General features: G+C 40.8%; 1 protein-coding gene across 1 annotated transcript in view; it reads right to left on the bottom strand.

The window, feature by feature from the left end:
• The window catches only part of kif1aa (kinesin family member 1Aa), a 39,251-nt gene extending 18,574 nt beyond the window's left edge, over positions 1-20,677 (bottom strand). The window contains exons 1-24 of the mRNA XM_053430463.1: positions 20,572-20,677; positions 11,841-11,914; positions 11,523-11,705; positions 11,345-11,410; positions 11,072-11,250; positions 10,428-10,539; positions 10,085-10,162; positions 9,869-9,934; positions 9,756-9,773; positions 9,579-9,657; positions 9,012-9,090; positions 8,662-8,804; positions 6,079-6,212; positions 5,389-5,468; positions 5,085-5,160; positions 4,379-4,458; positions 3,521-3,633; positions 3,344-3,424; positions 3,038-3,218; positions 2,773-2,845; positions 1,873-1,963; positions 1,627-1,775; positions 1,355-1,533; positions 930-1,064 (exon numbers count right to left, since the gene is read on the bottom strand). Coding sequence (XP_053286438.1) covers positions 930-1,064; positions 1,355-1,533; positions 1,627-1,775; positions 1,873-1,963; positions 2,773-2,845; positions 3,038-3,218; positions 3,344-3,424; positions 3,521-3,633; positions 4,379-4,458; positions 5,085-5,160; positions 5,389-5,468; positions 6,079-6,212; positions 8,662-8,804; positions 9,012-9,090; positions 9,579-9,657; positions 9,756-9,773; positions 9,869-9,934; positions 10,085-10,162; positions 10,428-10,539; positions 11,072-11,250; positions 11,345-11,410; positions 11,523-11,705; positions 11,841-11,914; positions 20,572-20,677 — 2,555 coding nt within the window. The remainder of the gene's footprint in view (positions 1-929; positions 1,065-1,354; positions 1,534-1,626; positions 1,776-1,872; positions 1,964-2,772; positions 2,846-3,037; positions 3,219-3,343; positions 3,425-3,520; positions 3,634-4,378; positions 4,459-5,084; positions 5,161-5,388; positions 5,469-6,078; positions 6,213-8,661; positions 8,805-9,011; positions 9,091-9,578; positions 9,658-9,755; positions 9,774-9,868; positions 9,935-10,084; positions 10,163-10,427; positions 10,540-11,071; positions 11,251-11,344; positions 11,411-11,522; positions 11,706-11,840; positions 11,915-20,571) is intronic.
• Positions 20,678-27,316: the final 6,639 nt, after the last annotated feature.

Genomic DNA, 27,316 nt, shown 5'->3' with positions numbered 1-27,316 from the left:
GCTGACGTTGATTGATTGAATTGTAAAATCAAAAGCCCCCCCATTATGTGAGTACTAAAGCAGTACGTTTAAAGACTGCCTTTGGTTTTGTATTAGTATAACAACAAATACATATTCCAAAACTCAAATTTTAACTAAATACCTCTGTACAAATAGATTGCATTGGATGTGTTGCATTTAGCTACATATATACCTCTTTTACTCACATATTAGAAAAGAGGTGACAAACAATGTTTTTCAATGGGACATTTTTCAGATTGCAGCCGGATATTTGTCCTTGTCTTGCAGGAGCTTAATGACATTAAAGGCTCGAAATAGTAAATATTATGTAACAGGAGCATGTGACTAGATGTAGGACCCATCTGCAAGAGAGAGTGTGAGAGAGATAGGGAGAGCTTGTCAGAGAGGTGGGAGGATGCAGGACAGAGTGGGAAAGAATGAAACTGCAGCCTCTGGGTAGGAGAAACAATGATATATTGTTCTCCAATGCTTCACAGCAGATTTTTCCCATTTAGAAGCTTTAAGTTGGTAGGACAACAACAAGCAACGACTGTCAATGTGATAAAGCTTCAAAGCTTGTGTCCAGTAGAAACACAGCAGATCCACAGTGAAATTTGAAAAAAAGATATATAAGGAAGAAGCTTGATTCACTTGAAAAACAACAGAATAAAAAAATGACTTAAGTAATGAAAAGAAGCAGGACATTCATTTATAATTAATGTTCTCCATCATTATGGTCCATCACTTGACCACACGCACCATATGAGGCATTACGGCCAACAGCTGCACATTATTCTGAATAGTCAAGTATGACAAACACTGGGCTTCTGTTTTATCACTGCTGTCGACCTCTGTGCTTTATTTAAGCAAATGAATGGCAGCCTGTCCTATTCATTCACTGTATGGGGCCAGTGGAGTTCATCATTTACCTGCCGACCAGACGGAACCAGGGGAAGCGGTCATAAAAGGGGTCGCCTCCAGTCATCACATTTTCACAGTCCTCAGTGGTGTTGGGCACATCAGCAGCACGGTCGTACATCTCCCTCATGAGATCGAGCCTCTGCCTGTGAGGATCAACAGCGATTAACACACAATGTTATTCATGTATTCAGTGTCTCCACTTTCTGCACACTTTATCATGTTTTAGGTTTAATTTTAAATTGATCAAGTTTCCATGTTTGCCCTTTTGAGCTACACTGAATATTGACAAAGTAAAAACATATTTTTTGATATTGACAAATTAATTCAACATTCATTCATAGATTAAAAAAATACCTCACCAAATATGGGTGAGGTATTCCAAATTGCAGGGAAGGGTTTTGAACACTCTGCACCTAAATCCTAGCCACTGTACCTTAGTTTTTCTAACGTCCAATAGTGGGTGGCTCCATTCTTCTGATCCTGCACCTCCACGGCCACAATGGTGCGTGGGAATTGCTGCTTCTCTCTTAATTTAGTTGCCTCTGGGGACAACAGGTCAGGAGGCAGGGGGGAGTAGAGAGTGTCTGTCAAAAGCACAAACTGGAACTGGACCTGCAGGGACACACAGAGCATCAGTATGGTCTTGAAGTCCTGTTATAGCATCAAGTCATACAAGGGAGAATAAATCACAGAAACATGTTGGACCTTCTTCTTGAGTTCCACACTGATGGCATTGGCCTCCTTAAGGAAGATAGCATTTCCCCATAGCAGGTCACGCAGGGAGGTGAACTGGTAGCACCTCCACTTACGAAAGCTCCACACAGCTCTCTCTCTCTCCCTCTCCGTCCATTGCACTGTGAGCCACAAGAGCACAAGATCAACTTTTGATGAAGATTTTCTAACCAAAAACAATGACACGCTCAGGTGTGTAAATCTGATTATTTTCACTACCTTCTTCCTCTAGCTCCTCCTCTTCTGCAGTAGCTTCAGGGTAATAACGGTCCACTTGCTTCTGAAGAGCTTCCAACTTGCTCTCATAATCCTAAACAGTGAATATGTATATAAATGTATATATAATGTAACGTTTATAAAATGATTATGACATGACAGCTCCCCAAAAGCGACACCAAATCATCTTCACTGGCTGCAGTATATATCATAAATCCTGCCTCCTCCGTGTAAGTAGATGGGACATGGGTCAATTAAAAAAGTTGAATTACTCGTCAAATCCATTTTCATCAAAGATCGTCATTTTAGGTAGTTCTTATCACACTGATGTCCAAGTGTTCATTTGTCTGCTAAGTTTGGTTTTAATTAGTTATTTGATGCTATAAACAATGAAACAGTGCAAATTATGTTTGACAATGAGACTGACTCACTATTGGTCAAGCACATTTAACAACGGGACCTCGACACCACAGCTCCACAGCATAATCATTGCTGCACAGAATCTGGCTCCAAATCGTGTCAAAAAGGCAAGATGGCAGCACTTACGGATAATTTACATATTTATCCAACGGGAGCAAATGGATGCATTGTCCACCTTTATATACAATCTACGGCTGGACCACATTAACAAGCCATTTAGAAAGAGAGGTCAATTGAAAAACTGAACTATCAAGTTGGTAAAACCATTTAAAAGGGACAAACACTCACACACTATTCATCTATTGTATATAAACATGGAAAAATATCAATCTGTTACAAATATTTGATATCTTTACTCAGTACTTCTGAAACTATCAATGATATCTTAGTGAGATATATTTTCTTGTAGATTCACAGATTCATGCCAAATGTCAGTGTATTCTCTATGGTGATGATATTTGCAAAGCGTCTCAATTACTGTACCAGTCTTTGCTGTTCCAGAAGGTTGTTGGTCTCCTCTCTTTCTTTACGATACTGGTCCTCCAACTCCTGCAGCCTGCACACATAAACACCAATGAGGCTCGAGAAAGATTATGCATCATGTGGTGGCTATTAATCTATTTACCATAGAATTACTCTTCTTGACCTCCAATCCTACCTGCGGAAATAGGTAGGATAGGGGTCTACAAGATGGTGGTGAGACCTTACTTTCTAGTTTCACAGCTGCCCACATTCTCTCCCAAAGTACCTCTGTTCCATCTCCTGTTTCATGTCAATGCCCTGTTTGTCCAGCAGCTCCCTCTGGGCAAAGGCCCAGTCCACAGGCTCAGCAGGTGTTTCAGCACAAGGGGTCCTCTCCCTCTCAGCCCGAGCATGCACTGGGTGGTTGAACCGGAACACATGGCTCTTCCCGAGGATGACGCGATTTCCTGTGAGCAAATAAAAATCAGAAAGGTGAAATATTAAAACATGAATATGCACTGCGATGCACTACAAAGGCATAGGGCTGAGTACGGTTCAGCGGGACTGTTCAAACTGAGGGAAACTTACTGACCTGATATGAGGACAGTCGGCTCGGTCACTCTCTTTCCATTGACATAAGTCTCAGCTCCTTCACAGGGCTCGAGGACAACCACTATTTAGGAACAGGGAGGAGAATGTGAGGTGTCTTGTCTGTCAGTATTAATCTCTCATGTACACAAATTTAATCCTGTGGAGCAGGACTAAGAACCCTCACTTTCTCCCGTTGGACCAGCAGAACTGGTGAAGGTGCAGTGCTCGTCCTTGATGAAGTGGCCACTGAGGACGATATCCTGACGACTGCTGGCGTCTAAACGCCCAACCCTAAAAAGACAAAAGTGAGGATATGAAAGAAGGTAATTTATGCTTTCTAACTGATAACTCTTCTTTTCTCAATGCTTCCTCTTTGAAAACTAAATTTGTGGTTATTTAGGTATCAACCTTCTAATTCCACAAACATCTGTCGGCCTGTATGTGGAACGCATATCTCACGAACCATTCATCTTTGCACTTGGCATGCGTATTGTAAATTGCTCGAGAAAGTGCAGTGCCGAGTTTGGTTAAATTTGAACATGCAAAACCTTCAAAATTTATAAAAATGTAATAACAAGCGACCAAAAGACTGACAGACTAACAGTCAGTGGGAACTTGGCAGCATCCTCACAGTCTTTGGACTGAGTATAACATGTCTTCTTCTAAGTTCTCAGATAAACTGGTGGCCGGCAACTGGGTCAAACTGGAGGTCAGAATCGCCGCCAGATCATTTTGATGATCAGATTCTTTTCATTAAACCACACTGAGACCGACAGCTGCAGGTGCTGATCTTCGTTATGTCACAGATTCACTTCCTCTTCAGCGTTTTGTCTTCAAAGTAAAAGCAAAAGTGTTTTTTTGTTGTCATATTGAGCTTATTTTGATAATTGGTGAACTTCGACACTAATGACAAGGAATACATTTTGTAGTAGCTTCAGAGCTTAAACACAGGACAAGAAATCAGCCCATTCCAAACAAGCAGGTTAAGAGCAGGTACTGCACTAGTTACCCTAATAAAACACAGTAAAATACCAACCTGGTGATCCCGTCTTTGATGTAGTAAAGCAGGCACTCAGACATCAGCGGATCCTCATTGAGGTTCACCAAATGAGGGGTCTGACACAGAACAAGAAAATGATTAACTCACTGTAGAAATGGTAAATAACATTCAGTATGTAAATAATTTATAATCTGTATGTTATTTACAATGTAACATATGTACACTGTGCAGAAAGAGGGCAGAAAAGCCATCTCTCCCAGTAAGAGATCAATATCAGTTAAAACCATGCAGTCAGAGTCACTCCCTACCGCTTCACAGCATGGGTATTTAATGGAGTCTCAGCCAGATGTTATAGGGCTGAAGGCAAACAGCCCTAAATCACCGAAACGGGGGGACTGCCTTTATCTTTTCCCCCATGTTTACACCCATTGCTGCCTTCAGTGCAGTTAGGGAGTGTTGGAAGTGAGAAATGAAGTAGATTTAACGCTTAATGAAAAGTAGAAGCCCTTGTCTCATCCGTCTTGGCGGGGCTCCTATTGAAGTGAGAGCACTCATAGGAGAAGCTTTGAACACATCACAGCTACAAACCTCGTTGGGGGAAAACAGCCCCACTGTGTCGATAAATACAGGCTGGGGCATTCTAGGGCTATTGGATGGCTTTGGGGTAAATAAACAATGATTTTAGTCAATCACTTAAATAGTAATACAAAAATCAGAAAGGAGTTTTGGAAGTGACTCTTACCTTCTTGGGTGAGAACACACCGACCGTCCCACCATCTTCTCGCATTGCCACACCCATTTCTGCCAACAAGGCTTCTCTGTGGATGAAGGATAAATGTTTTATACATTTTATCAAATTAATTATTGAATTTTATTATATTTCCTTCAAGATTCTCAAGTTATCTGAAAAACAGACAAGACATGTCCTTCTTTTTCACATTACGAGAAAAATGAATTCCGGTTGTCTCTCTGTCTTCGGGAATTATCTTTTCTAAGAGGGTAACACATTATCAACAGTGATTTTGCTAGTAAAGTAAATAATTAACCTTTCCATTCTGATGGCCTCAGTTCGGCGAAGTTTCTCCTCCCAAGTTTCATTGAGTTCAGCAATGATTTTCTCGGTTTCCTGAAGTTTTAAAAGACAGTGGTAAATAAAGTCGTTTCAAGTAAAAGCGGTGTTGTATATTTCTTGGTCAAAAAATCCCATGGGAAGCCCAGAGACAATTATTGGAACAAGCATTGTTTGTAATGATGGATATAGCTTCAATAATAACAACAATTCAGTGAGCAAAGTGTGTGAAGATTCTCAGTGATCCAGGTCAAGGTATTTCCAGGAGTTGTACGTAGTTGGACGTAGACAACTCAAGCAAGTCCATTCACCCATGTTCAGCAATGTCAATGTCCTAAAATCATCAGAGAGCCACAGCAATCTTTCACTAGCATGCATACACACACTGTAGTTTATTTTGAGTAAGTCCCACATACACTGTCCTCCTGCTTTAAAAACTCACTGAAACACCAAATCTTTTTTTAGCTTTTTTCAATAATGACAAGCTTCTGGGTTTGGGGTTTATGGTGCTGACTATGAACTTGCTACTGAGACAAAAGCTTGGTTAATGACACTGGAAAAAGACAATATGCAACAAATAAAACACTTGAAATGCCCAATATGTCAATTGAGAGCAACCACACCGTTTCAGAGCAGAGTTTGTTTGAGTGTGTTATCTAGTGTTCACCTTCAGCCTCTCGATGGCCTCCTCGCTGCCTGGGCTGAACATGATGCGGTCGTGCAGACTGGCAATGGATGCAGCACGGCTGGACAAGGCTGAGAGAGACGGAGAGGGACTCATCCCCGTCATGGCATTGGTCACTGTGGAGAGATCATCCCTTTGATTCACAGCAGGGCCTTTATTGTTATTGTTCGTGTGATCGGATAGGTCTGTCGGCGGGGGCGGAGGTGTGTACAGGAAGTGGGGTGGGGATAAACGATATTAGAGGGATAAAGAGAGGGAGAGAGGCAGACAGGTAAGGAAGAAAAAAAGAAGGGACAGCAGAAGAAAGACAAAAAGGAAAGAAGATATGTGGCTTAAAACAAATCTAATTCACAGAGAGAAATTGTAACTGCTAGCGTACAAGCAAGGGCAGCGCCAATGGAAAGCCACACGCAAAGACGACCAACTTAAAAGATGCAACAAGGAGGCCATTCAGCCATGACCAAAGAAAATGCAGCTATTGTACGTCATTGATGCTCTACATCAAGCAGAGCATCAAATGCAGGATCATTCAAAAACAAGAAAAAGCAAAAAGGTCATATAGACTGTTCTTCTGCGATTTGAGATAAAAAAAAACTTGAATATGAGACCAAGATTCACTTGCTCATTCCCAATCAAGCATCCTAAATAAAATGAGTCATCGGTATGGAAAATAAAGTACGCAAGCTCGTGTGCAGGGACACAATGACTCATTCGTAATAGGGTTGGGTTTCCTGCAGAGAACATTGGGAAGCCAGAACTCCCAATTAAGATTATTATCTCAAAGCAGCGAGATGCACTTGATGCTCACTGTGCTTCTCTAAAATCAACCACATCAGACAAATTACTGAAGGCACAATTCCATTTCCCTACACAGTGATGAGTTTGTTCACATTTACTAATCATCGTTAGTACGTGTTACATAATGTTCCCTGTTTTATGTTCACTGTCGTATCGTAGCCTTGTTGCGGCATCTCGAAGGCCTGCGATAGATTCTACAAAATATCAACCCTGCTGCTGCTGCTATGGCAACGCAGAGCAATAGATTGGGAAACTGTATCACACCCGTCCATCTGGACCGGCTGCTGCCCGCCAAGATGGATCACACAATATCGCCTTCGCAGTGCAGTTAATGAAGTCGTGTGCTATAGAGAGACAGTAAAAATGTACGGCTTAACATGACATGACGGCCTCTCAGATCCAACATTATGCAAGTGATGATGCTCTGTCTGTGACTGAAGACTGCATTATCATCGTCTGTTAACTGCACACTCGCAGCCCCTTTATGGCTGCCAACAGGAGGCGACAGAGCCAGACAGAGCCTGCCAGGGGAACAGGAGGCTGCAGTCTCTACATCAGGGAAATTAAAGATGAAGGGGATGGAGCGTTCCTCGTTATACTGTACACAACCTTCAATGTTGTGTTCTATTTTATTGCTTTATAAAGAGTTAAGCTCTGTCCCATCACAGCTTGGAGGCCATGCACAAATCTCTACAGCACAGTGACAAGACATGAGGACCTTAAGATTAGAGCGGCCTAAAACATTCTGCTCTATTTCTTCCTGATAGTGTGGCACTGCAGAGAACATAGAAAAACTAATATTATAGTGTCACAGTAAGAGCTGATGATGCTAAGCTGCCGCACAAGCAAAAGCAAGAGCCAGAGCAAGAGCCAGAGCCAGAAAACATACATTTCAAACCCTCAATCTCAGGACCAGACCCTCGATATGCTGGGAGAAGAGAAGAGAAGAGAGAGAGAGAGAGAGAGAGAGAGAGAGAGAGAGAGAGAGAGAGAGAGAGAGAGAGAAAGCGCAACACCTTTAGATGAAAATTATCATTTATTTAAACATTCTCTTATATTTGATGAAGACCAGAGCTGTGCAGTCAGTATAAATAACTATCTATTTGACTTCAAGGCTCTCAGTGCATATAACACATTTTAATTTTGCGATCTCTTCTCGCATTTTTGTTTAAACGTTAAAGCTGTGTCCCGTTACAACATGAAACAAAATATATCCTTCTTAGTGCCATTCTAGTTTGGCCTGTGACCCATCCTGTCGGTGTCACAGAATGAAAGCGAGTTGGATGTTCCGTCTATTTGATCTATCGTTGTTTCAGTTTATCTACATCTAAAGCATACGTCAGAGCGGGTGGAGCTATTAAATGGCTGAATGCACAGAAGTAGAGCCTGAAGATATGTTTTTTGTTTTCAGCCTTTTAAACACTAAAATCTGTTAGCTTGTCTTACCAGCTCCAGAAACCGAGTAAACAATTTCTATTCTAATCTGCTCGTCTCCATGTTTGTCTTCCCAGAGATGTATTTTGGCACTGGTTCTAATTTTGTTTCATGTTCTATCTGAACACATCTGAGCACCTACACATTGTTTGTGACCACAGGGACAATAAATGTGTAGGTTGTGATGGGAAGTGTTCAGGTTGATTTGAGGTTGTATCATTGAGAGGAATGTGCCCGCTTAGAAAAGAGGTTTGGAACCACTGCAATCAGTTTGAAATTCATCTTGAGACAACACCAGTGACCATGTGATGGTTCCAATAAACAACTCCTTACTATCAATGATGTCACCCAGGCCCTGGGAAAGGAGGAGATCTTTCAGACGAGACACCTCCTCCTTCAGCTCGCGCACCAATCTGTTGCTGGGATCCTCATTGATGACGGCGTTGCAGCGAATCTGTTTGGCCCGATCTGCGTACCTGTGTGTATGAGGGAGGCATCACTGAGCAACATAGTGCACATTCACACTGCAGCTGCATCTGGTGAAAGGTGTTTGACGTGTGAGAAAATGCAAGCTGCTGTAGAAAACGTGTATTATGTAACACTTTGCCCTTCAAAGCTACATTCATCAGCTGTGTGGGAGGGAGCAAATGCAGCAGAGAAGATGTTCGGTGTCTGTGTCCTACCTGAGCGTGCTGAGCGTCTCGTCGTAGTTGATGTCAGCTGGACTCAGAGCAGCAACCATCGCAGTACGAGAGTTACCCCCTGACACAGCACAGAATCATCAAAATATTAGCATGTCGCAGACAGATTATAGCCGTCTCAATTAAGGAGCTGCATATTTCTGAGGCTGGATTTGAAGACCAATTGCTTCCCCCCAGCACAACTAGACTGTCTCATTTTTAAAGTTACTTAAAATGTGTCCTTCCCTCAGCGAGACGTGAAGACTCTAAGGGGCGGATCCTTACTAGCCCAACCTATCCAAGGATTCATTGCGCTTCAGACAAACCGTTTATTCAAAGAGACAATGGTGCCAACAAATCAATTAAGTATCAGGCTTCAACTCAACTAAAAAAGTTAACGGTAGGCATGTTAAAAAACGAAGGAGCATTATAACTTTCTTAACGTGTCCGACGAGCTGGTGACGCAAATCAACGAAATCCTCTATAAACCCGAGCAACTCGTTTGGATTCTGCCTTCGAGGTCTATGTGGCCCACAGGGAGGCGGCTTTCTTTCTATGTTGTGTTCTTACCTAAGTTTTCTCTCAGCAGCCAGGTTAAAACTGAATCTCTGTAGGGGATGTGGTTTTCGACTTTTTTCTTCTTTTTATTCTGTAAATTAAATCAAAACATATTAAAATCTAAATCTGTTTGTGAATTAACACATTAAAAGGTAAACAAATGCATTCAACATAATTTAAACAAATTACCTTATTTCCCCCAGAGTCCTAAAATAGAGTAGAAATAGAAATAAAGTTAACTATTTATCCTATATAATATCTGCTTTATCTTACAACGTCTAATACATAGATAGCATACACACCACTTCTGCCAAAGCAGAGATGACTTTTCCTAGTGTAGTGAGAGATTTGTTGATATTAGCTCCTTCCTGTGAATGAGCAAAAGAAAAAGAGAATGATATATACATTATAGATATACCAAAAAACCTTTCAGGATTTAATAATAATTGTTTTGCATATAGGAAAGTATATATGAGAGGTTTAGAGTGTGTAAAATGCAGAGGAGAAAATATTTTCACCTTCAGCCTCGTCCCTTTGGCTCCAGTAGAATCTGCCCTCTCACTGCCGGCCAAATCCACCAAACTTATTTTGCTGACCTACAACAGAAATCCCAAAGCCCAAATTTATAAAAATGCAACACAATAAGTGACAATGAAAAATGCTATAGCTCTTCATCTTAATTGCAGAGGCAGGTCTCATTTAAAAAAGAGCTTTACATTGTTTCTTTATCATGATGACCTTCAAGCAATCATCCAATTTGCAACAAGATTTAATTCATTGCAATCAGTCGGCTTATAGATAAGCAGTGGTAACAGATGGATGTTAAACGGTTTCACAAAGGATGTGATTAATCTTCTCTACCTTCTCAGTGGTGTTGTCCGCCTCAGCATCGAGGCGTTTCTGAGTGAAGATGATGTTAAAGACGGCGTGAGAGCGGCTGCTTGTCTCGTTCATGTTGGTGGCTGCCACAGTCCTGTACAGTGAACATATATTTATCAGTTAGTGTGACATGCTGTTTGTTTGCCTCATATTTACCCAACAAGGCGGATCTTGTCATGTGTGTGCAAAATGACCAGCCTTTAATATAATAGTACAGAATATCCATTGATTAATATAAAACAAATTAAAATACTATTAAAAGTGAATAAGGTTGAGTTGCAATAATGAAAATAGCTGAATCAGAGTATTTAAAAAAGTCAGAAATTCTGCACACCAATTACTTCTTCCCCTTCGTCAGAAATGTATTTGATTGATTTGCTAATAATAATAATAATAATAACTTGGATTTATATTCTGTAATATAATAAAAGGAAACAAAGTCAAAAGACTTGTGAACAAGTCGGTTGGGATATCGCAGATGCCAGGAGAGAGTTCCAGAGGGTGGGGGCTACCACCATAGGTTTTCAGGCTAGTACGGACAGTAGGTTCAGGTAAGGAATGTAGCTTGACAGGCAATAACTAAATATGGGTTGTTTGCTGATAAAAAACAGAGTGAGCTCCATCACCTGGCTTTGTTGCCAGAGTCCATCAGGTCCTGGATGTCATTGTAGGAGGTGACAGCCAGCTTGGACAGGTCCTCCACGTAGGGTCCCATCAGAGGATGCTCTCTTACACGCAGGTGCCCTTTGTTTTTGGGGTTCAGTAGGTCTCGCACACGCTCACAGTAGATTTCCATGTAGCTCACCTGAACAGATACATAATGTTAACCCGAAAGTATGACATGTGACGACTTCAGGTTTACTATAGATACAGCGGAAAGAGGTGACATCTGTCCTTACCTCCACAGAGTAAGACATGCTGTTGTCTGTATTGTAATTTATCTTATTGAAAAGATCTTCACACAGCTGGAAAAGAGAACATCATATTATTTCCAAAACTGTATCATCTGAGGAAAATTCTGAAGTATCTTTCATTCGACTCATTATCAGTACTGATCATGTGATTACAAAACTCTACCAAAGGAATTATTCCTTGCTGATCCTGGACATCCTGTTTCCCCATCATGGTGTAGGACTTGCCAGAACCCGTCTGACCGTACGCAAAGATGCAGACGTTGTAACCCTCGAAGGCGTGTAGCAACATTTCCTCCCCAATGTCTCTGTACACTTGCACCTGAGAGGCATAATTGACGTCCTCGGGCTGTGGACAGAGATCGATAATCAGCATTGTAAATCTTAGAATCCCATTGTAAACCAGACACAAAGTGATCCACAGTAAAACAAATGTGTGTGTTTGTTTTTGTGGAGGCATGCGTGTGGGCTCAGGAATAATTACCCCGGTATGGGACCAGTAGGAGTAATCAAAGTTATAGCTCTTGTTGTCTTTGGGCTGCTTGGGGTTGACGATGGCTGAAAGACAGGACAAGGAACATGGGGTCAATGGGAGGGTGACAGCCCCACACGTGAAGCTGTAGCTAAGCTGGGTCAGTGTCATGTTGTGCTAAAAGAGCTGAAAAGGCCTTTGTCGCCTCTTCCTTCTGTCGCCTTTTCTTCACTGAGTGCAGTAACATGGAATCCATTCATTTTATTTTCTTGTGAAATAAAAAATCAATAATTCTGATTCTGTTTACACATTAAAGACATTCTATTTAACAAGCTCAAACCAGCGTCAACCTACAAGGAAATACAAACAGTGAAACTTTTCTGAATAGAGATGACATGACAACATCATTTCCTTCCATCTTTTGGACTTAAATTGTGAATGTAACGCTCAACATCTAAACTTGCAAATACATGTACAGCTGAGATGCAGTTGGCTGTGTGAGGCTGTAGCACTCACAGAAAACTACATTGTTGGTTAAAAATCCATCCTTACTTCCAGCTATCAATTGTAAAGTTAAGCCTAATGGTGGTGCATTGTGAAAAAAGCCATGTTGTTTCCAACCAGGATACTGTGGCACAGTGGCCATTTTAGGACAGCTCCGACTCAGCTTGTCAGGCTCATCTTTCAACTAGGGAAGCACGAAACATCCACCAGCCTTCAGCTGCACGTACTCAAGCTCAGTTATTCTCTGTTAGCTCTATGTAAAAAAAAGCTCTGGGTGTTCCTGTGTTCATCACCTGTACTGTCACATCAAATGTGTCAAAAAGTCAAATCTACTCACACAAATATAGACTTTTCCCTTTAAATAGTTAAACTTTCTGTAGAACAGAATCAAAGCCTAAACTATGACAGTTTGTGGTATGGTAGACTTACAGTGCCTTGCATAAGTATTCACCCCCTTTGGACTTTTCTACATTTTGTCATGGTATAACCACAGATTTAAATTTATTTCATCGTGAGTTTATGTAATGGACCAACACAAAATAGTGCATCATTTGGAAGTGGGGGGAAATATTACATGGATTTCACAATTATTTACAAATAAAAAACTGAAAAATGTTGAGTGCATATGTATTCACCCCCTTTACTGTGAAACCCCTAACAAAGATCTGGTGCGACCAATTGCATTCACAAGTCACATTTGCAAGTCACATAATTAGTAAATAGGGTCCACCTGTCTGCAATTTAATCTCAGTATAAATACACCTGTTCTGTGACGGACTCAGAGTTTGTTGGAGATCATTACTGAACAAACAGCATCATGAAGACCAAGGAGCTCACCAAACAGGTCAGGGATAAAGTTGTGGAGAAATATGAAGCAGGGTTAGGTTATAAAAAAATATCCAGAGCTTTGAACATCTCTCTGAGCACCATAAAATCCATCATAAGAAAACGGAAGGAATATGGCACAACCGCAAACCTACCAAGAGGAGGCCGTCCACCCAAACTGAAGAGTCGGACAAGGAGAAAATTAATCAGAGAAGCAACCAGGAGGCCCATGGTTACTCTGGAGGAGTTGCAGAGATCCACAGCTGAGGTGGGAGAATCTGTCCACAGGACAACTATTAGTCGTCTACTCCACAAATCTGGCCTTTATGGAAGAGTGGCAAGAAGAAAGCCATTGTTGAAAGGGATCCATAAAAAATCCCGTTTGGAGTTTGCCAGAAGCCATGTGGGAGACACAGCAAACATGTGGAAGAAGGTGCTCTGGTCAGATGAGACCAAAATTGAACTTTTTGGCCTCAATGCAAAACGCTATGTGTGGCGAAAACCCAACACTGCCCATCACCCTGAGCACACCATCCCAACAGTGAAACATGGTGGTGGTAGCATCATGCTGTGGGGATGCTTCTCTTCAGCAGGTACAGGGAAACTGGTCAGAATAGAGGGAAAGATGGATGGAGCCAAATACAGGGAAATCCTTGAAGAAAATCTGATGCAGTCTGCAAAAGACTTGAGACTGGGGCGGAGGTTCATCTTCCAGCAGGACAATGACCCTAAACATACAGCCAGAGCTACAAAGGAATGGTTTGGATTAAAGAATGTTAATGTCTTAAAATGGCCCAGTCAAAGCCCAGACCTCAATCCAATAGAGAATCTATGGCAAGACTTGAAGATTGCGGTTCACAGACGGTCTCCATCCAATCTGACTGAGCTTCATCTTTTTTGCCAAGAAGAATGGACAAACCTTTCCATCTCTAGATGTGCAAAGCTGGTAGAGACATACCCCAAAAGACTTGCAGCTGTAATTGCAGCGAAAGGGGGTTCTACCAAGTATTGACACAGGGGGGTGAATACTTATGCACCCAACAGATGTCAACTTTTTTGTTCTCATTATTGTTTGTGTCACAATAAAATGTTATTTTGCACCTCCAAAGTACTATGCATGTTTTGTTGATCAAACGGGAAAAAGTTTATTTAAGTCTATTTGAATTCCAGTTAGTAACAGTACATAATGGGAAAAAGTCCAAGGGGGGTGAATACTTATGCAAGGCACTGTAGATACCCAGGATGACCAGTGGTAACTCAAACAAATTATTTTTAAATATATTCCATTAAATTGTCAATGCAGTTGTATTAGTCTATCGCCAGCTCATAACATAATGATGCCTATAGATATTAAAACTAACTCATTTAATACATCTTCATCTGTGCTATGACCCTGTACAAATTAATTTGAGGTACCAATTCATATGATGACACATCTTTGTCTGGTTCATCTATAACCTGTGTTACTGTCATTGTATTTAAGAGCTTTCAGGCTTCTTACTTAAGACTAACTGATGCTAATAAAGCTGTATTATTACAGTGCTAGCATCTGGAAATGTAATAGTTATCATTATTTTCAACACATAACCTAAAAGAAAACACATGTCGTGTTGATGATTTATTTGTTGTTTTAGAACTTTTTACTGGTCAAGATGTTTAACTTATATATCCTTGATGCAGAAAGAGTAGAAACCTATTAAAAAAATATCTGAGATTTGGGGATTAAAAGTGAATTTACATGAATAAAAGGTTTAATGTTATGAGAATAAGAATAACAACTTTTCGAAGATAAGCAGCTCGGAAAACCTGTGCTCGCCAGAGTTTCACTCCCTCTGCATCCAAAATCTTGAACCAATCTCATTGTTTCTTGAGAAACTACAAAATCCCTTTGAATATCACACAGTTGTATCAAACAATCGAACAGTAGACCACTGGCAAACATTTCCTCTTCTACATAAGAGGCAATTCCAAAAGGTGTTCATGTTTTTTCCTTCAGAACAGACTCAGTTACTTGCACATAAGTACTAATACTAATAATATTGTAATATTTTTGTATTCTATAAAATCTTAGATATTGTTTTCCCTTTGAGTGTCCGTAACAGTCGTAGAAAGGTCCAACCAGAAACAAAAAACGTTTGTAATTAGATGTGAGGGCTGTCTGACATTACAACTATATAGTTAAAGATGAGTAATCAAATACATAATCAAATACATAAATGCAATTTTTTTTCTAATAGCTCTATTATACTTAAGTACTGAAATCTAAGGATTGTTATATGAACACTAAAACACTTGGTGAACACACCCAAGAACAATATATCTGGTGAAATCTGGTGATGCTATGAAAATGCTTCCTCCAGGCTCCCAGAGCTCCAGACACTACTTTCTCTGCTAATGCAACTTCGATCGATAACAGAGGAAAAGACCCAGAGCTAAGTACACGCCCGAGTGTACACATGCTTATTTCCTCTGTGCACTGCTACTGTGTTTCCAGCTATGAAATGTAGGCCAGCAAGCTTGACTCAGGTTTCCAGTTTCAGGCCCATTCCTCATCCATTCCTCCAGGCCCGGTTTACTGGACATGTCCAGGAATAAGAACGTATAGATGCTCCGCAGCTTTCACACTGTGCTCTGTGATCTGTGTCTAAGTCCTGTATCCAGCACTTAAATACATGACGTTTGCTGCTAACCACTGCAGCTACAAAATCAATTTCACTAATCAGTTAAGATGTTTTCCACCCTGATCACTTCCCCTGCTTTCTTCAGCCACAAATGGTCTTCTACATTAATGTGTCCTGACATCACACATTATAAGGAATTCTATTTAGAACTAAATATTGATTTAGAATCTATCAGCAACCAAGAAATGGTTGATGGCGTATACCCTTGTGACTGTTTCCTTTGAACTCTGGTGTTGAAACTTTACATAACAGACACTCAGCACCTGGTGTACCTGATCAATTTCCAAACGATAGACTGTTTCTAAAACATGTTTTGAATTAAATCCAGTAAACAGAATAAAACCATAAAATAAATCAATTTTAAAAGGATGTGTACTACTTTATCAAACCTAAACCCTGAAAGAAGAACCTCAGTGGGACAGTAAAACAGACCAGCCTCCTCTCATCGCTTACTTATCTTTGACTGAGCTATGATTCATACAAGAAGAGCCCCCCCCGGTCCGGAAAGAAAAGGGCCTTGCTCTCAGATAAGGTAATTACTGAAGAGTGGCAGTTATTGGCAGAGGGTTACCATGGTCGTACTGTTTTTTAAATTTCACTCAGTAGGGTTGATGTTCTCAGTGGTTCACAGCTTGTGTGTCAGGGTCATTTCCACCTGAGGTCAGTTTCAGCTGAGCCTTAAGCACAAAGAGAATCTTCATCATACTCCTCTTTAAAATCTGTCTTCTCTTTTTATGATGGAAACACTTGTCAATAGCTAGATGCAGAGTTTATAGATGACGTCAAGTCTGGACGCCACGCACGTCACGAATGCCAAATATAATTGGAAAAGATACAACAGCCCCTCTGTCCTCTGATACCGCATCATCGGAGGTGGGAAGGAGTGTGTGCACATATCTGCTATATCCACACTCGTATCAGCATGATGTTGCATTTACTGGCTTCTGCTGGTGAATTTAATTGTAAAGCCCTGACTTATGTTCACAGCAAATGAATCAGACATATTGAAGAAACAGATCGATCAAGAGTCATTAGATTCTCTTCAAAGGTTTGAGGCTCTGACTTGTTTTTAAATGTAAAATTTCAACTTCAAAATAAGATTTTTTTCTATTAGAGATACTGTTTTTTTCTTGGAGAAGTACGATTAATGGGTCTAAGGACATAGGGTGCTATACACGCTATAGATTTTTGAGGCTCTTGAGGCAAATCTGAGACTTGAGATATTGTGCTATATTAAGTCATCATGACCTGACTAAAGAAATTAGGGATTATTCACATTTAAGAAGCTTGGACCAGTGATTATTTTTGTACTTGATGGTTACCAATATACCGGTTAATGGAACAGCAGTGTGTCCTTTACCCTGACATATATTACCTTTTTCCCCATAATTGTATTAATATTTCTGTAATTTCACATTTTCAGAAATTTATTACTGTAGTTTTTCTCGGTTTATTAGAAAAAAGACAAGACAAGTGGAATAGTTATTAATTACATGACTTATTTCCAAAGGATAATTCAGGATTATTTAAAATATCTACTGTAAATGATTTATGGAAATAATCCTTCATGAAAAACGTATGTTAACTTATGTTTGACTGCACTCAATATCAGACTCATGGCATATAATATCCAATAATTAATATATTAGAATTTTAAAGATTTACTTTGATGTATGTATAACTAAGAATATGTCCCGGGGTGGCCCAGATTTTTTATGTGAAACTTTTTTCTCAAACTTCATCTCTGCTCATCATTATCACTTTCATGATGCCTGGATCTCACATTATTTATCATTATGGTTGTGGTAATTATCTGCTCTGCTTTGATTTTAGCTGTTACTCCATCATATTTTCAGCATCCTATTATGGGACAGTCCATGTTTGTCTGTGTCATAGCTGCTGGGTCTTCATGATTGTGACTGAGTGATGCTGGTCAGACTGTTACGGGTGACCTGCCCCAGTCAATAGGAGAGAAAATGTGGCTGTGTCAGCAAGTCGGACCGGGGGGATGTGAACCCACTGACAGAGGCTGTAGGAGAGCCACATTCACACTATACATGCTATTTTCAGCAGCAGAGGCAGCACTAGTTTCCCATGGTATGTTGTCTAGTGCTATAGGTTGGTTTGAGTCTAGAAGACACAAATCTTCACAAGAGGAACTGTAGATGTCTATGTCGTCCCAAAATCAACATGACAGAGCAATAAACATTGTGCTCATGAGTTTTGAAATCAAACGAAGTTGCATGAATCAAGTCAATCCTCCCAAATAAAAGCTGCATTACAGACATTCATTACTCATTAAACTAGATTGGTACTCAGTAGAGCGCATATTTCCAACAAGGCCCGACAGCCCCCCTAAAGCTGCATCACATTGCACATTATATAGATATTCATTTCTGAATACATTCCCTGGGAAATCAGTGAAAAGTTGGAAAAAACACTATCTCACAATGTTTAAGAAAGTGACAACAATTTCCCAGATCATTCCACCAAGTTTCATAGTAATTTGTCCAGTAGCTTTTGCATAATCCTTTTTTTTTGTAAACCAGATGCAAAGTTTTCTGCTGCAAGATAAATGTTGAAACTTCTACCAACTGTTTGCACCCAGTAGCCCTCTAGAGGGAGGCCCATAACTCCTCCGGCACAGTCCCCTGCATCTTAATTAAGGTCAGCGTGGGATGGAAGACCTCTCCAACAGCAAGATTACTGACATTCTCCTGCTTTGTGGGAACCGGGCTATTGACCCACCCATGAGTGTCAGACAGCACAAAGCAGAGAGTGAGACAAACACAAAAAAACCAAGAACTCTTTCTTCTTCGTCCTTTCCTCAGCCCAGACTAGAGAAAGACAAAGGGGCATTTATACCCTGCCTCAGTGGCCCCTCCAGATACTGCAACCAATGGGCTTTTTCCTGACAGCAGTCTACTTACATCCTCCACCTCAAATCCAGAGCAACTGACTTGGTTGTTTTCTCTGCTGAAAGACCGGCAGTCCACTGAAAGTGGCTCAGTTCTGATTTAGTATAAATTCTGTGTATTAGCTGGAGACTGAAAAAAAAAAGAATCGTGACAGGGGCCTGACTATTATCTGACTATATCATACAAGTCTGGGAAGTGATCACTGTATTTAATAATTTGTCTCTTCTCTGAAGCGTTTACTGCAGTTTAGTAGCAGGTAAAAAATTAAGATTGTGAGGAATCAGGCCCAAGAGCCAGATTAAATGAATACTAAAGAGAATTATAGCAAATATTTGTATTAGATAATATAATATATCTAATACAAATATTAGATAATATAATATAATATAATATTAATATAATATATGTTTGATGACCCAAAGGACAATCTGTCCTCCAAAACTGTAAATTGGATTCTCTCAGGACGTCTAAAAATAAAAAAAAATGTAACATTAAGGTGGGGAATATTACAGCATATTAGAAATAACTGGCCAAGTTAGCATGAAGTTTAACATAAGCAAAACATTTAAAATAAAGAATTTTAATTCAGAAAGCGGGTCTCCACAGAAATCCACACGGTGAGAAACAGAGTCTATGATCTAAGCTTATACAACACCGCTGCTGTACAGTCAATCATTCTGAGTAAGGTAACATCTCATTAACAGACTATTAAAGATGTCTAAGCTTCTATTGTGTTTCGAGAATTAGTTTGATAGGAAACCAAATCACAAAATACAGCAAATCCCACAGTTGAAATATGAAGGCCCCAAAAAAGCCATCCAGCTTGTTGTCTAGTCACCCGTGACATGAGGAAGGAGGGGTGAGATGGCTAAATTAGGCCAAACAGTAAATATTTCAGGAAGCCTCATCCATTATTGATGAATGGCTTTACCTTGCAAAGCAGACTATCGTGTGTCTTTCCAGTCTTCGCTCAACCAGTCCTCACTCTGCGCACTCTATAACCTCAGAAATGTGGCCTGCTCTGAACTACGTGAAAACTAAAAAACAAATACTGTAGATTCTGCTGAAAACTGACACTGTCATTTCCTGATGAGGATTTTACAAAGGCACAATAATCAAGTTTCTTCCAAATCTTCTCCACCATTGTTGTACTTATTGTTTAATTTCCATATGTCGCAGATTTGAATAGAAAGTGTAATTATAAAATGTTGAAGAGGGAGCCATTTTTAAATCTGACTTAATCTGATGCAGGAATAAATAAAAGGGGGCTTGTCCCACATAAATATCAGGTCAAATTTGCAGGGAGATTATGTCGCCTGCACTGTGATGTTCATGAGATTTGCAATGCAGGTGATTTCAATTTGATTTCTCCTGGATTACTCTATTTAGTGACTGAAAACATGGACCCTTCAGTAAATACACAGTTGTCAGTCCTGTAGAGAAGTTCTCCAGCACAAGAAAATTAGCTCTGATCTCAAAAGTCTCCATCTGAAATTAAAGACTCTAAGTAAAGGTTCAGCTCATATCACGTGTCTAGTAGGCCTTGCTGGTTTACCAGAGATTTGCACAGTCACCCCAGGTCCTACGCAGAGGAAATTTATCTTTTCAATAATCCTTCTCGCTGGAAAAGATTGAGCCTGTGCCTTCTGGTTGGAGAAGTGTCCCCCTGCTCAGGCTTACATCTGACTAGGTGCCAAACAGTTTCTACATGTTTGTCACGCCAGTCAGTAAATCAGACAGTACGCATGTGGATATTTTCAAATGGAGGACGGGGGTAACATATTTCAGCTAAGAACTTGTGGTTAGGGAACTTACTGGTGGTGTTTCCAGTCATCTGAATGATGCATTTGCTGTCCTTTCCGATCTCCCTTGAATTGAAAGGGCGGACACGCACCGCCACCTTCACAGAGGCCCCTGACATGGTGCTGTCTTCCTAGCACCCACGGGGTGCCTTCTTTAAAGCCCTGGTATCAGGCCTGCAGGTCTGTAGAGGGGAGAAGAGAGTGAATCCTCATTAATGTAATTCTTAAAGTTTAACATGTGATGTTATGACATATATCTTTTAAATACGTTTGCTATAAAAAATGTAAGGGGCTCAGAGTAACACCTTTCAGTTGCCGTGATCAGCACAATGGAGGACGGCAGCCCTGTGCGGCTGTAACGTGAAAAGACCATGCATGGTCAGCTACAGCCGAGAGATACAGATGATAAAGCTAGCTGCAACAAAAGAAGTGCAGCAACAGCTAAATGTCAGGTTATTTCCCAGGATGACAATGGCAATGAAACCAGCCACAAATCCAGGGCCCGGCTCCGTTCAGCGGCTCGCTTTCACTAACAACCCGTAAGTCGTCCCTGTCTCCTAAAAGACTGCATGTGAACATTAAATCACTGTGTGATTGTAGCGTGTGCTGGAGCTACCATGACTCATCATCTTAGGCGATCCAATTACAATGGTTTAATGTTTTCATCAATAACTCACCTTAACAGTGAGAAATATGATACAATTAGCTTTCACTGCACGCCTCAGGTCAAACTGCAAATATTACAATGTTATGTTATTATGAATAAAAAGATTATCATTAGAGCATACGAACAAGAGTGGATATCTTTTTTGTGACTTAATTTATGATGCAGACGGTTGACTGTTATATCAGTATTAATGTTCCAGCGGCTTGTGACTCAGATGTCCAATCATCCTCATCCTCATCATCATATGCTGTGTCACCCTGCTTCCTGGTTTAACCTCCGCAGCTGGCACCTCAACGCACTCATCTGTGAGACGTATGCAGGTTGACACTGATCCAATAGAAAAAGAGTAGCTGTACTATAAACCAAAGTACGATTAGGAAAAAACAACAAGGTGAAAAATGAAAATATGAAAATAAGAATGGGAAAATGGAAAAAATCCAGTATCACGTTTGTTTCGACAGGTGACGACGATGAACTGCCTCCAGCCTGTCTTATCTTTTGTTGCATCCCCACCCACATGTGAGCAATTCTTCCCTTCCGATCTAATGTGACTACATCCACATATTTATGTATTTGTCGCCTACGATTCATGGATCATAATCTGCACAGGCACAGACCAATCAGCTGATGATGCAGCTCGGATGGGCGGCCACCATCTTCCCGGTGACAAAGCCAGGCTGTAATGTAATAAAGCATGCTGCTGTGCACTGGAGGACAGGTCGATATAGTGTTATCATATTGCCCGTAAAAATATATAGCCATACGTATACATGTAATATATGTAGAGCTGCTGGTTCTTTTAACATGACGAGGAGGAGCACCAGCTGGAGGCCTGTGCGTGTCCCCGGCTACATGTGATGATTCACAGCTGTCATTTCTCGACAATTACTTATTACGTCATTTTTACAGCGTTTGATACGTCATGTCTTCACTAAAGCTCCGTATCCAGCTCGCGCCCATCGTTACAGTATTTGTTCATTCCGCCCACACACTTATAAGACATTTCACATGATAAACAGACAAGATGTCAGTGCGCAGGGTGTGTGACAGTGCAGCTTTAATGTCAGTGTTCCTCCAACAATGACAAGCCTCCTCAATGGCCGCACCCAGTGCCCGTGTCCTCCCGGGGGCTCTCACACTGGGTAAATAAAGACAGTGTCATTAAAGCTGCATTACCGGGGGGGACGCGGGGGAAAAGCAAACAACCTACCTCCGCTACCGTGAACCGCAGCGCGTCTGTGTTTCCGCCGTCTGTTCTCAGACTCCAGCCCCGCAGCTGCCTCCACCTCCACCGGTCTCCTCCAGGTTCTCTCCTCCGCCGCTGCTGCCGCCGCTACCAGCCGCTGCTCTCCATGAGGGGCCGAGGTTCGTCCTGTGCTGTCCAGCTCGCCCTCCTCTGCCCCGCCCTGCCTTGCCGGTGAGGAAGGTCGCTGGTCGGCCGGTTTGTTTGTCTCCTCTCGCTCCTCGCTCCGGGGCGGTCAAAATGGCTCTGTTGTCTCCCTCCCTGTCTCTGAAAAGGATGCTCTTCAGCTCCACTGAGCCGGTGACATCACCAGCGAGGGAGGTAACAGCATCGATGCAGTAGTGGGACGAGAAGGGAGGAGGGAGGAGGAGGAGGAGGAGGAAGGAAGGTCAGTACCTCTCTGAAAAACCTCATATAAGATCTGCACAAGTCTATGTATAAAAGCTATCTAAAGTAACAATAATAATACAAGAATATATTGATAAATATGGTAAAAGCAGACATAAGGATGTTGCACGCAACTGGATGAAAAATGTGTGTGTGTGTGTGTGTGTGTGTGTGTGTGTGTGTGTGTGTGTGTGTGTGTGTGTGTGTGTGTGTGCATGGAGGAGGGGGGGCCCACAAAGAAGAGTGTATAATGCGGTGCCTAATAGAAGCATGAGAATGTAGTGACTAAAATTTAGTAGGTCAGGCCCAGGACATCAAGCTGAGACAGGAGAACGAGTCTGCACACAGAAACAGGATTCAAATGCTCCGTGGTGCCCCTCTATCTTAAGTGACGCGAGGTGTCTGTGTGCAGTTTGCGTTACAGCTCTTGTATTCAGCGGTGTCCCATATCCTGTGTATACTTCAACACACTTCAATGATAAACATTAAACCCTCACCCAGCACAAGATATTACAGGTGCTATTAGTGACAGGTTCTGTTGTTCGCCCACATTGCAAAATTGTTTTGTCCCAGATTTGGCCCACATCCCACAGCCAACACATCCCACTGCCGGCCCACATAACATGTAGAAAGATGGCATTTTCTCGGTCTGTTCCTGTTTAGAGGTGGTTGTCTTAGTAGTATTTCTGCACAGCTGTTTACTTTTATATAGATGGCTTAGTTCAATTAAATGCCCCCCAGCGAGCCTGCATGCTCAATACCAGGACCCTGAAACCATAGATCAGCTAACTGACCCCTACAGAACATCACTGCAAAATCAATCAATCAATTTATAGCCCATATTCACAAATCACAATTTGCCTCAGTGGGCTTAACAAGTTGCAGTAAAAACCATAGAAACCTCACAGAGGGTCACACCCCTCTCCCAGGATGGACAGATGGTCAATCGATGCTGCGTGAAGTAGATCAACAAAATGACAATTATACAATATTTAAAACATTCATGAGAAAAGACGGTGACTTATGTAAATGGAGAGGTGTACTAATGTTTATACAAAGTATTTATACAAAAGAAAATGTCTGACAGAAATGAAGAGAGCAGCAATGACAATTTTAATGACAGAGGAAATGCCAGTAATAGCACTTTATGTGAGAAGGCATATTGTCTATCTGTATAGTTGTTAATCATAATCCACAATTAGCTGCCACCACGATCACGAATCACAATCCCTGAGGTTTACTGTGTCGGCCACCAGTTGCTTTCAAGGTACAAAAAGTACAAATAGGGTCAGCGAACTTCTCACTTAACTGTGATGAATTTTGTGGTGGTCAGGGTTTCTGGAGCATATATAAATATTTGTTAATTCTATTTGGATGATGAGACACTTTCATGCTGAAGAAATCACAAATGTTGTCAGTTACAAGCGTGCTTTTCCTTCAATATCAAGTCAAAATATCTGCAGTAAAAAAGCCTATTCCTTTTCCCATAATCCTTTAGACCAGCAAATCACTTTAGAGATTATAAACAAAAATATGAATACAAAACTAATTAAAATATATGTAATTTTTCCGCATCTAATCAACGATTTTAGCTTCTCCTGGTCACAGCCCCTGTAAATGCTGGGCCTAAAATATCTTTTAGATTGAGCACACAAGCTGAAGTGCAGCGCCTGAGGTTTTCTCAACGAGAAGCTCAACAGTCATTCAGCTGATTGGACGGATGAGAGGACCAGACCTAAGAGGGTGAACGTGTCCTTGGACAGGTGACCTGACCCACGCTATTGGAATTATGAGCATATTAATTAAGCGGCTACAAAGGTAGTCGTTACCAGATCAGTAAATTATCTTTTCACTGTCGTCCATCTTGAGATAAAGGAATAAATGCATATTTAAAAGTAGAATGGCACTCATAGAGCACAAACCTCCACCGAGGCCCGGCATCTGACCAGTGGCTTTTAACTTGTTGCACGTCTCCAGATCCTAAGAATTGTATCTGCCAAACAGCTGCCTCTTTGTTTTTAAATGTCTTCATGTTTACATCTTGAAATAAACTATAGATGGATTTTATGAGAGTATATTACCAAGCTTGTATTAAGATAAAACACAAAGGTGGGACAAAAGGGACTCTCTGTCTTGTGGTAGGATACTTTGGCATCTCAGGTTTCAGGCTGAGTGAAACACAATTCAATTGTGACCTGGCTCTTTGCACAGTCCTACCATTACTACTGAGCTTACCCTCTCTCTCTCTCTCTCTCTCTCTCTCTCTTTCTCTCTCTCTCTCTCTCTCTCTCTCTCTCTCTCTCTCTCTCTCTCTCTCTCTCTCTCTCTCTCTCACACACACACACACATACACACACACACACAGCCAAATGTGATTGATGTGTAACGCCTCTTGGGGCCTCTCTGTCTCCCCCATTTCTACCTGACTGCTTTATCAAATAATCCCCATTAGGATTTCAAGGTGTAATCCATACACTGAAACAACCCGCTGGTTGAAGTGTAGCCCAGTGTATCAAGGCAGCAGAACAAATGTAAGAAGTGTGTGTGAATCAGAAGGATGATGTCACTCCCCTGAATCACCACGTCACTGGTTCAAGTATCCTCAGATACACTCTGTTGTTTCTGTGTTAAAGCGATGTAGGCCACGTTGATGGCTCAGTTTTAGAAGTGAGCGATAAAGGAAATGTCTTTTGTTTATTTAGGAGGACCAGCGTCCACTACAGGAAGATGGAGGAGGAGTCCGTGGTATTGTCTCCGCTCAGCCTTCCAGCTCTGCTCTGCCATGTCTAAATTCAGTCGCGCAGAGGCCTGAATAATTTATTGTTTGAGTGAGCGGAGTGTGACAGACAAGTTTCCTTAAAGAGAGGAGAGGCTTTCGCTGGGTCTCTAGCTGAGCATGTAGAGCTCACACTGCTCACATCCAACATGGAAACAACAGGGGCAAAAATATCACAAGGAGAATTATAAATGTAAGGATGATTCAATGAAGTCGATATTGCTGCTCATCTCATGCTCAGTGAAATACGTTTATAAGATTATAAAGTAAAAAACTAGATGAGATCTATTTTATGAAATTAAACACACATGCACAAACCTAGTTGTTCTATTTTAGTGAGGACACTCAACATCATTATGCATTCCCTAGCACCTTAAGCTAACCTTAACTATCGCTTCTCAATGTCTAACCCTAAGCAAGTCTTAACTCTCAAACAGCCCTTTAAAAAACATAAACACACACACACACACACACACAGTCTGTCCAGCTGTCCTTTTTATGATACTTGATATTCATTCATTGTGGATAGACTAAGCCAAATTTACCCACTTTTGCATCGCATATTGCATCATACTATCAGCCTTAACCAGGACCACAGAAATTACATTTAGCTTCGCCAGACTGGAATTTGGTCACCATGAAGTCTACTGGTCCTGACGAGGTCAATGTTTATGCTGGAAAAGGTTCTAAAGAGGTAACAAAAACACACACCAATCCGCAGGAAATTACACAATCAGTAATAACTGAATCATGGTTCATTGAATCTTTATGTATTTTGATACATCACAATTTGTTTTTTGTTTTTATTTGTTCATTTTATTATTTGCACTAATCATTTTGCTTCTTCGTGTTACTAAATTCTCTTCTGACTTCATGATGTTATAACTCAATATCAAGATATGGGAAAATACAGCACATCCCGCATTGGGTCTGTGAGATAAGCTCCCTCTGCTGGAACAAACATATATGCATAGATTAAACAGATAGAAGGTAAATTGTGATAAAAAGCATCCGACAGGCAGGGATAACTTTATATGGTAATAATAGTAATTTAATCATGGTAATAATAATTCCACTTATTGATATCAAGAATACTTTATGATGATCAATCATTGGTTAATCTAATTTAGCTGTAGGTCATTTTTCTAAACGTATTACTACACTTCATGATGTCATTTTCTGACTTTATAGACATAATTCCCAGTAAATGGTCATAAATTATTTCGACCGATATAACCTTTAGATCATGTCCTGCAGTGACACCTTGAGAAAATGGATTTTTTGAGCTATGCATGCCGTCATTTTCTTACTTTACTATTTTCATTATACTTGATATATATCATAATGGGGTTATTTGGTTGTTATGCTGCCAACGCTATGCAGGCACCCAGGTGAACAACCAGCCATGGCAATAACACATTTCAAAGTGATTAAACATGGACGTTAAATAACATTCATTTGTGACTGTTACCTTAAAAGGGGTATAAACTTTTAAAACTACCAAGTGTTTGTGGTGTCTCAAAGTGGTTCTATAGGCCAGATGCTCACTTGTGCAATTCCCTTTACCAGGCTTATGAAGAACTTGGTACAGGCACAGAACAGATGGTGGTCTGCCATCATTTGATATAAAAAGCAGTACAGTTTCACCAAAAATAAGTCACCTTTAATAATAACAAGCACAAAGG

The sequence above is a fragment of the Pleuronectes platessa genome, chromosome 9 (genome assembly GCF_947347685.1).
Source record: "Pleuronectes platessa chromosome 9, fPlePla1.1, whole genome shotgun sequence".
Classification (NCBI taxonomy): Eukaryota; Metazoa; Chordata; class Actinopteri; order Pleuronectiformes; family Pleuronectidae; genus Pleuronectes; species Pleuronectes platessa.
Note: the sequence above shows the minus strand (reverse complement) of the source record. Positions and strands in the feature narration are given on the sequence as shown.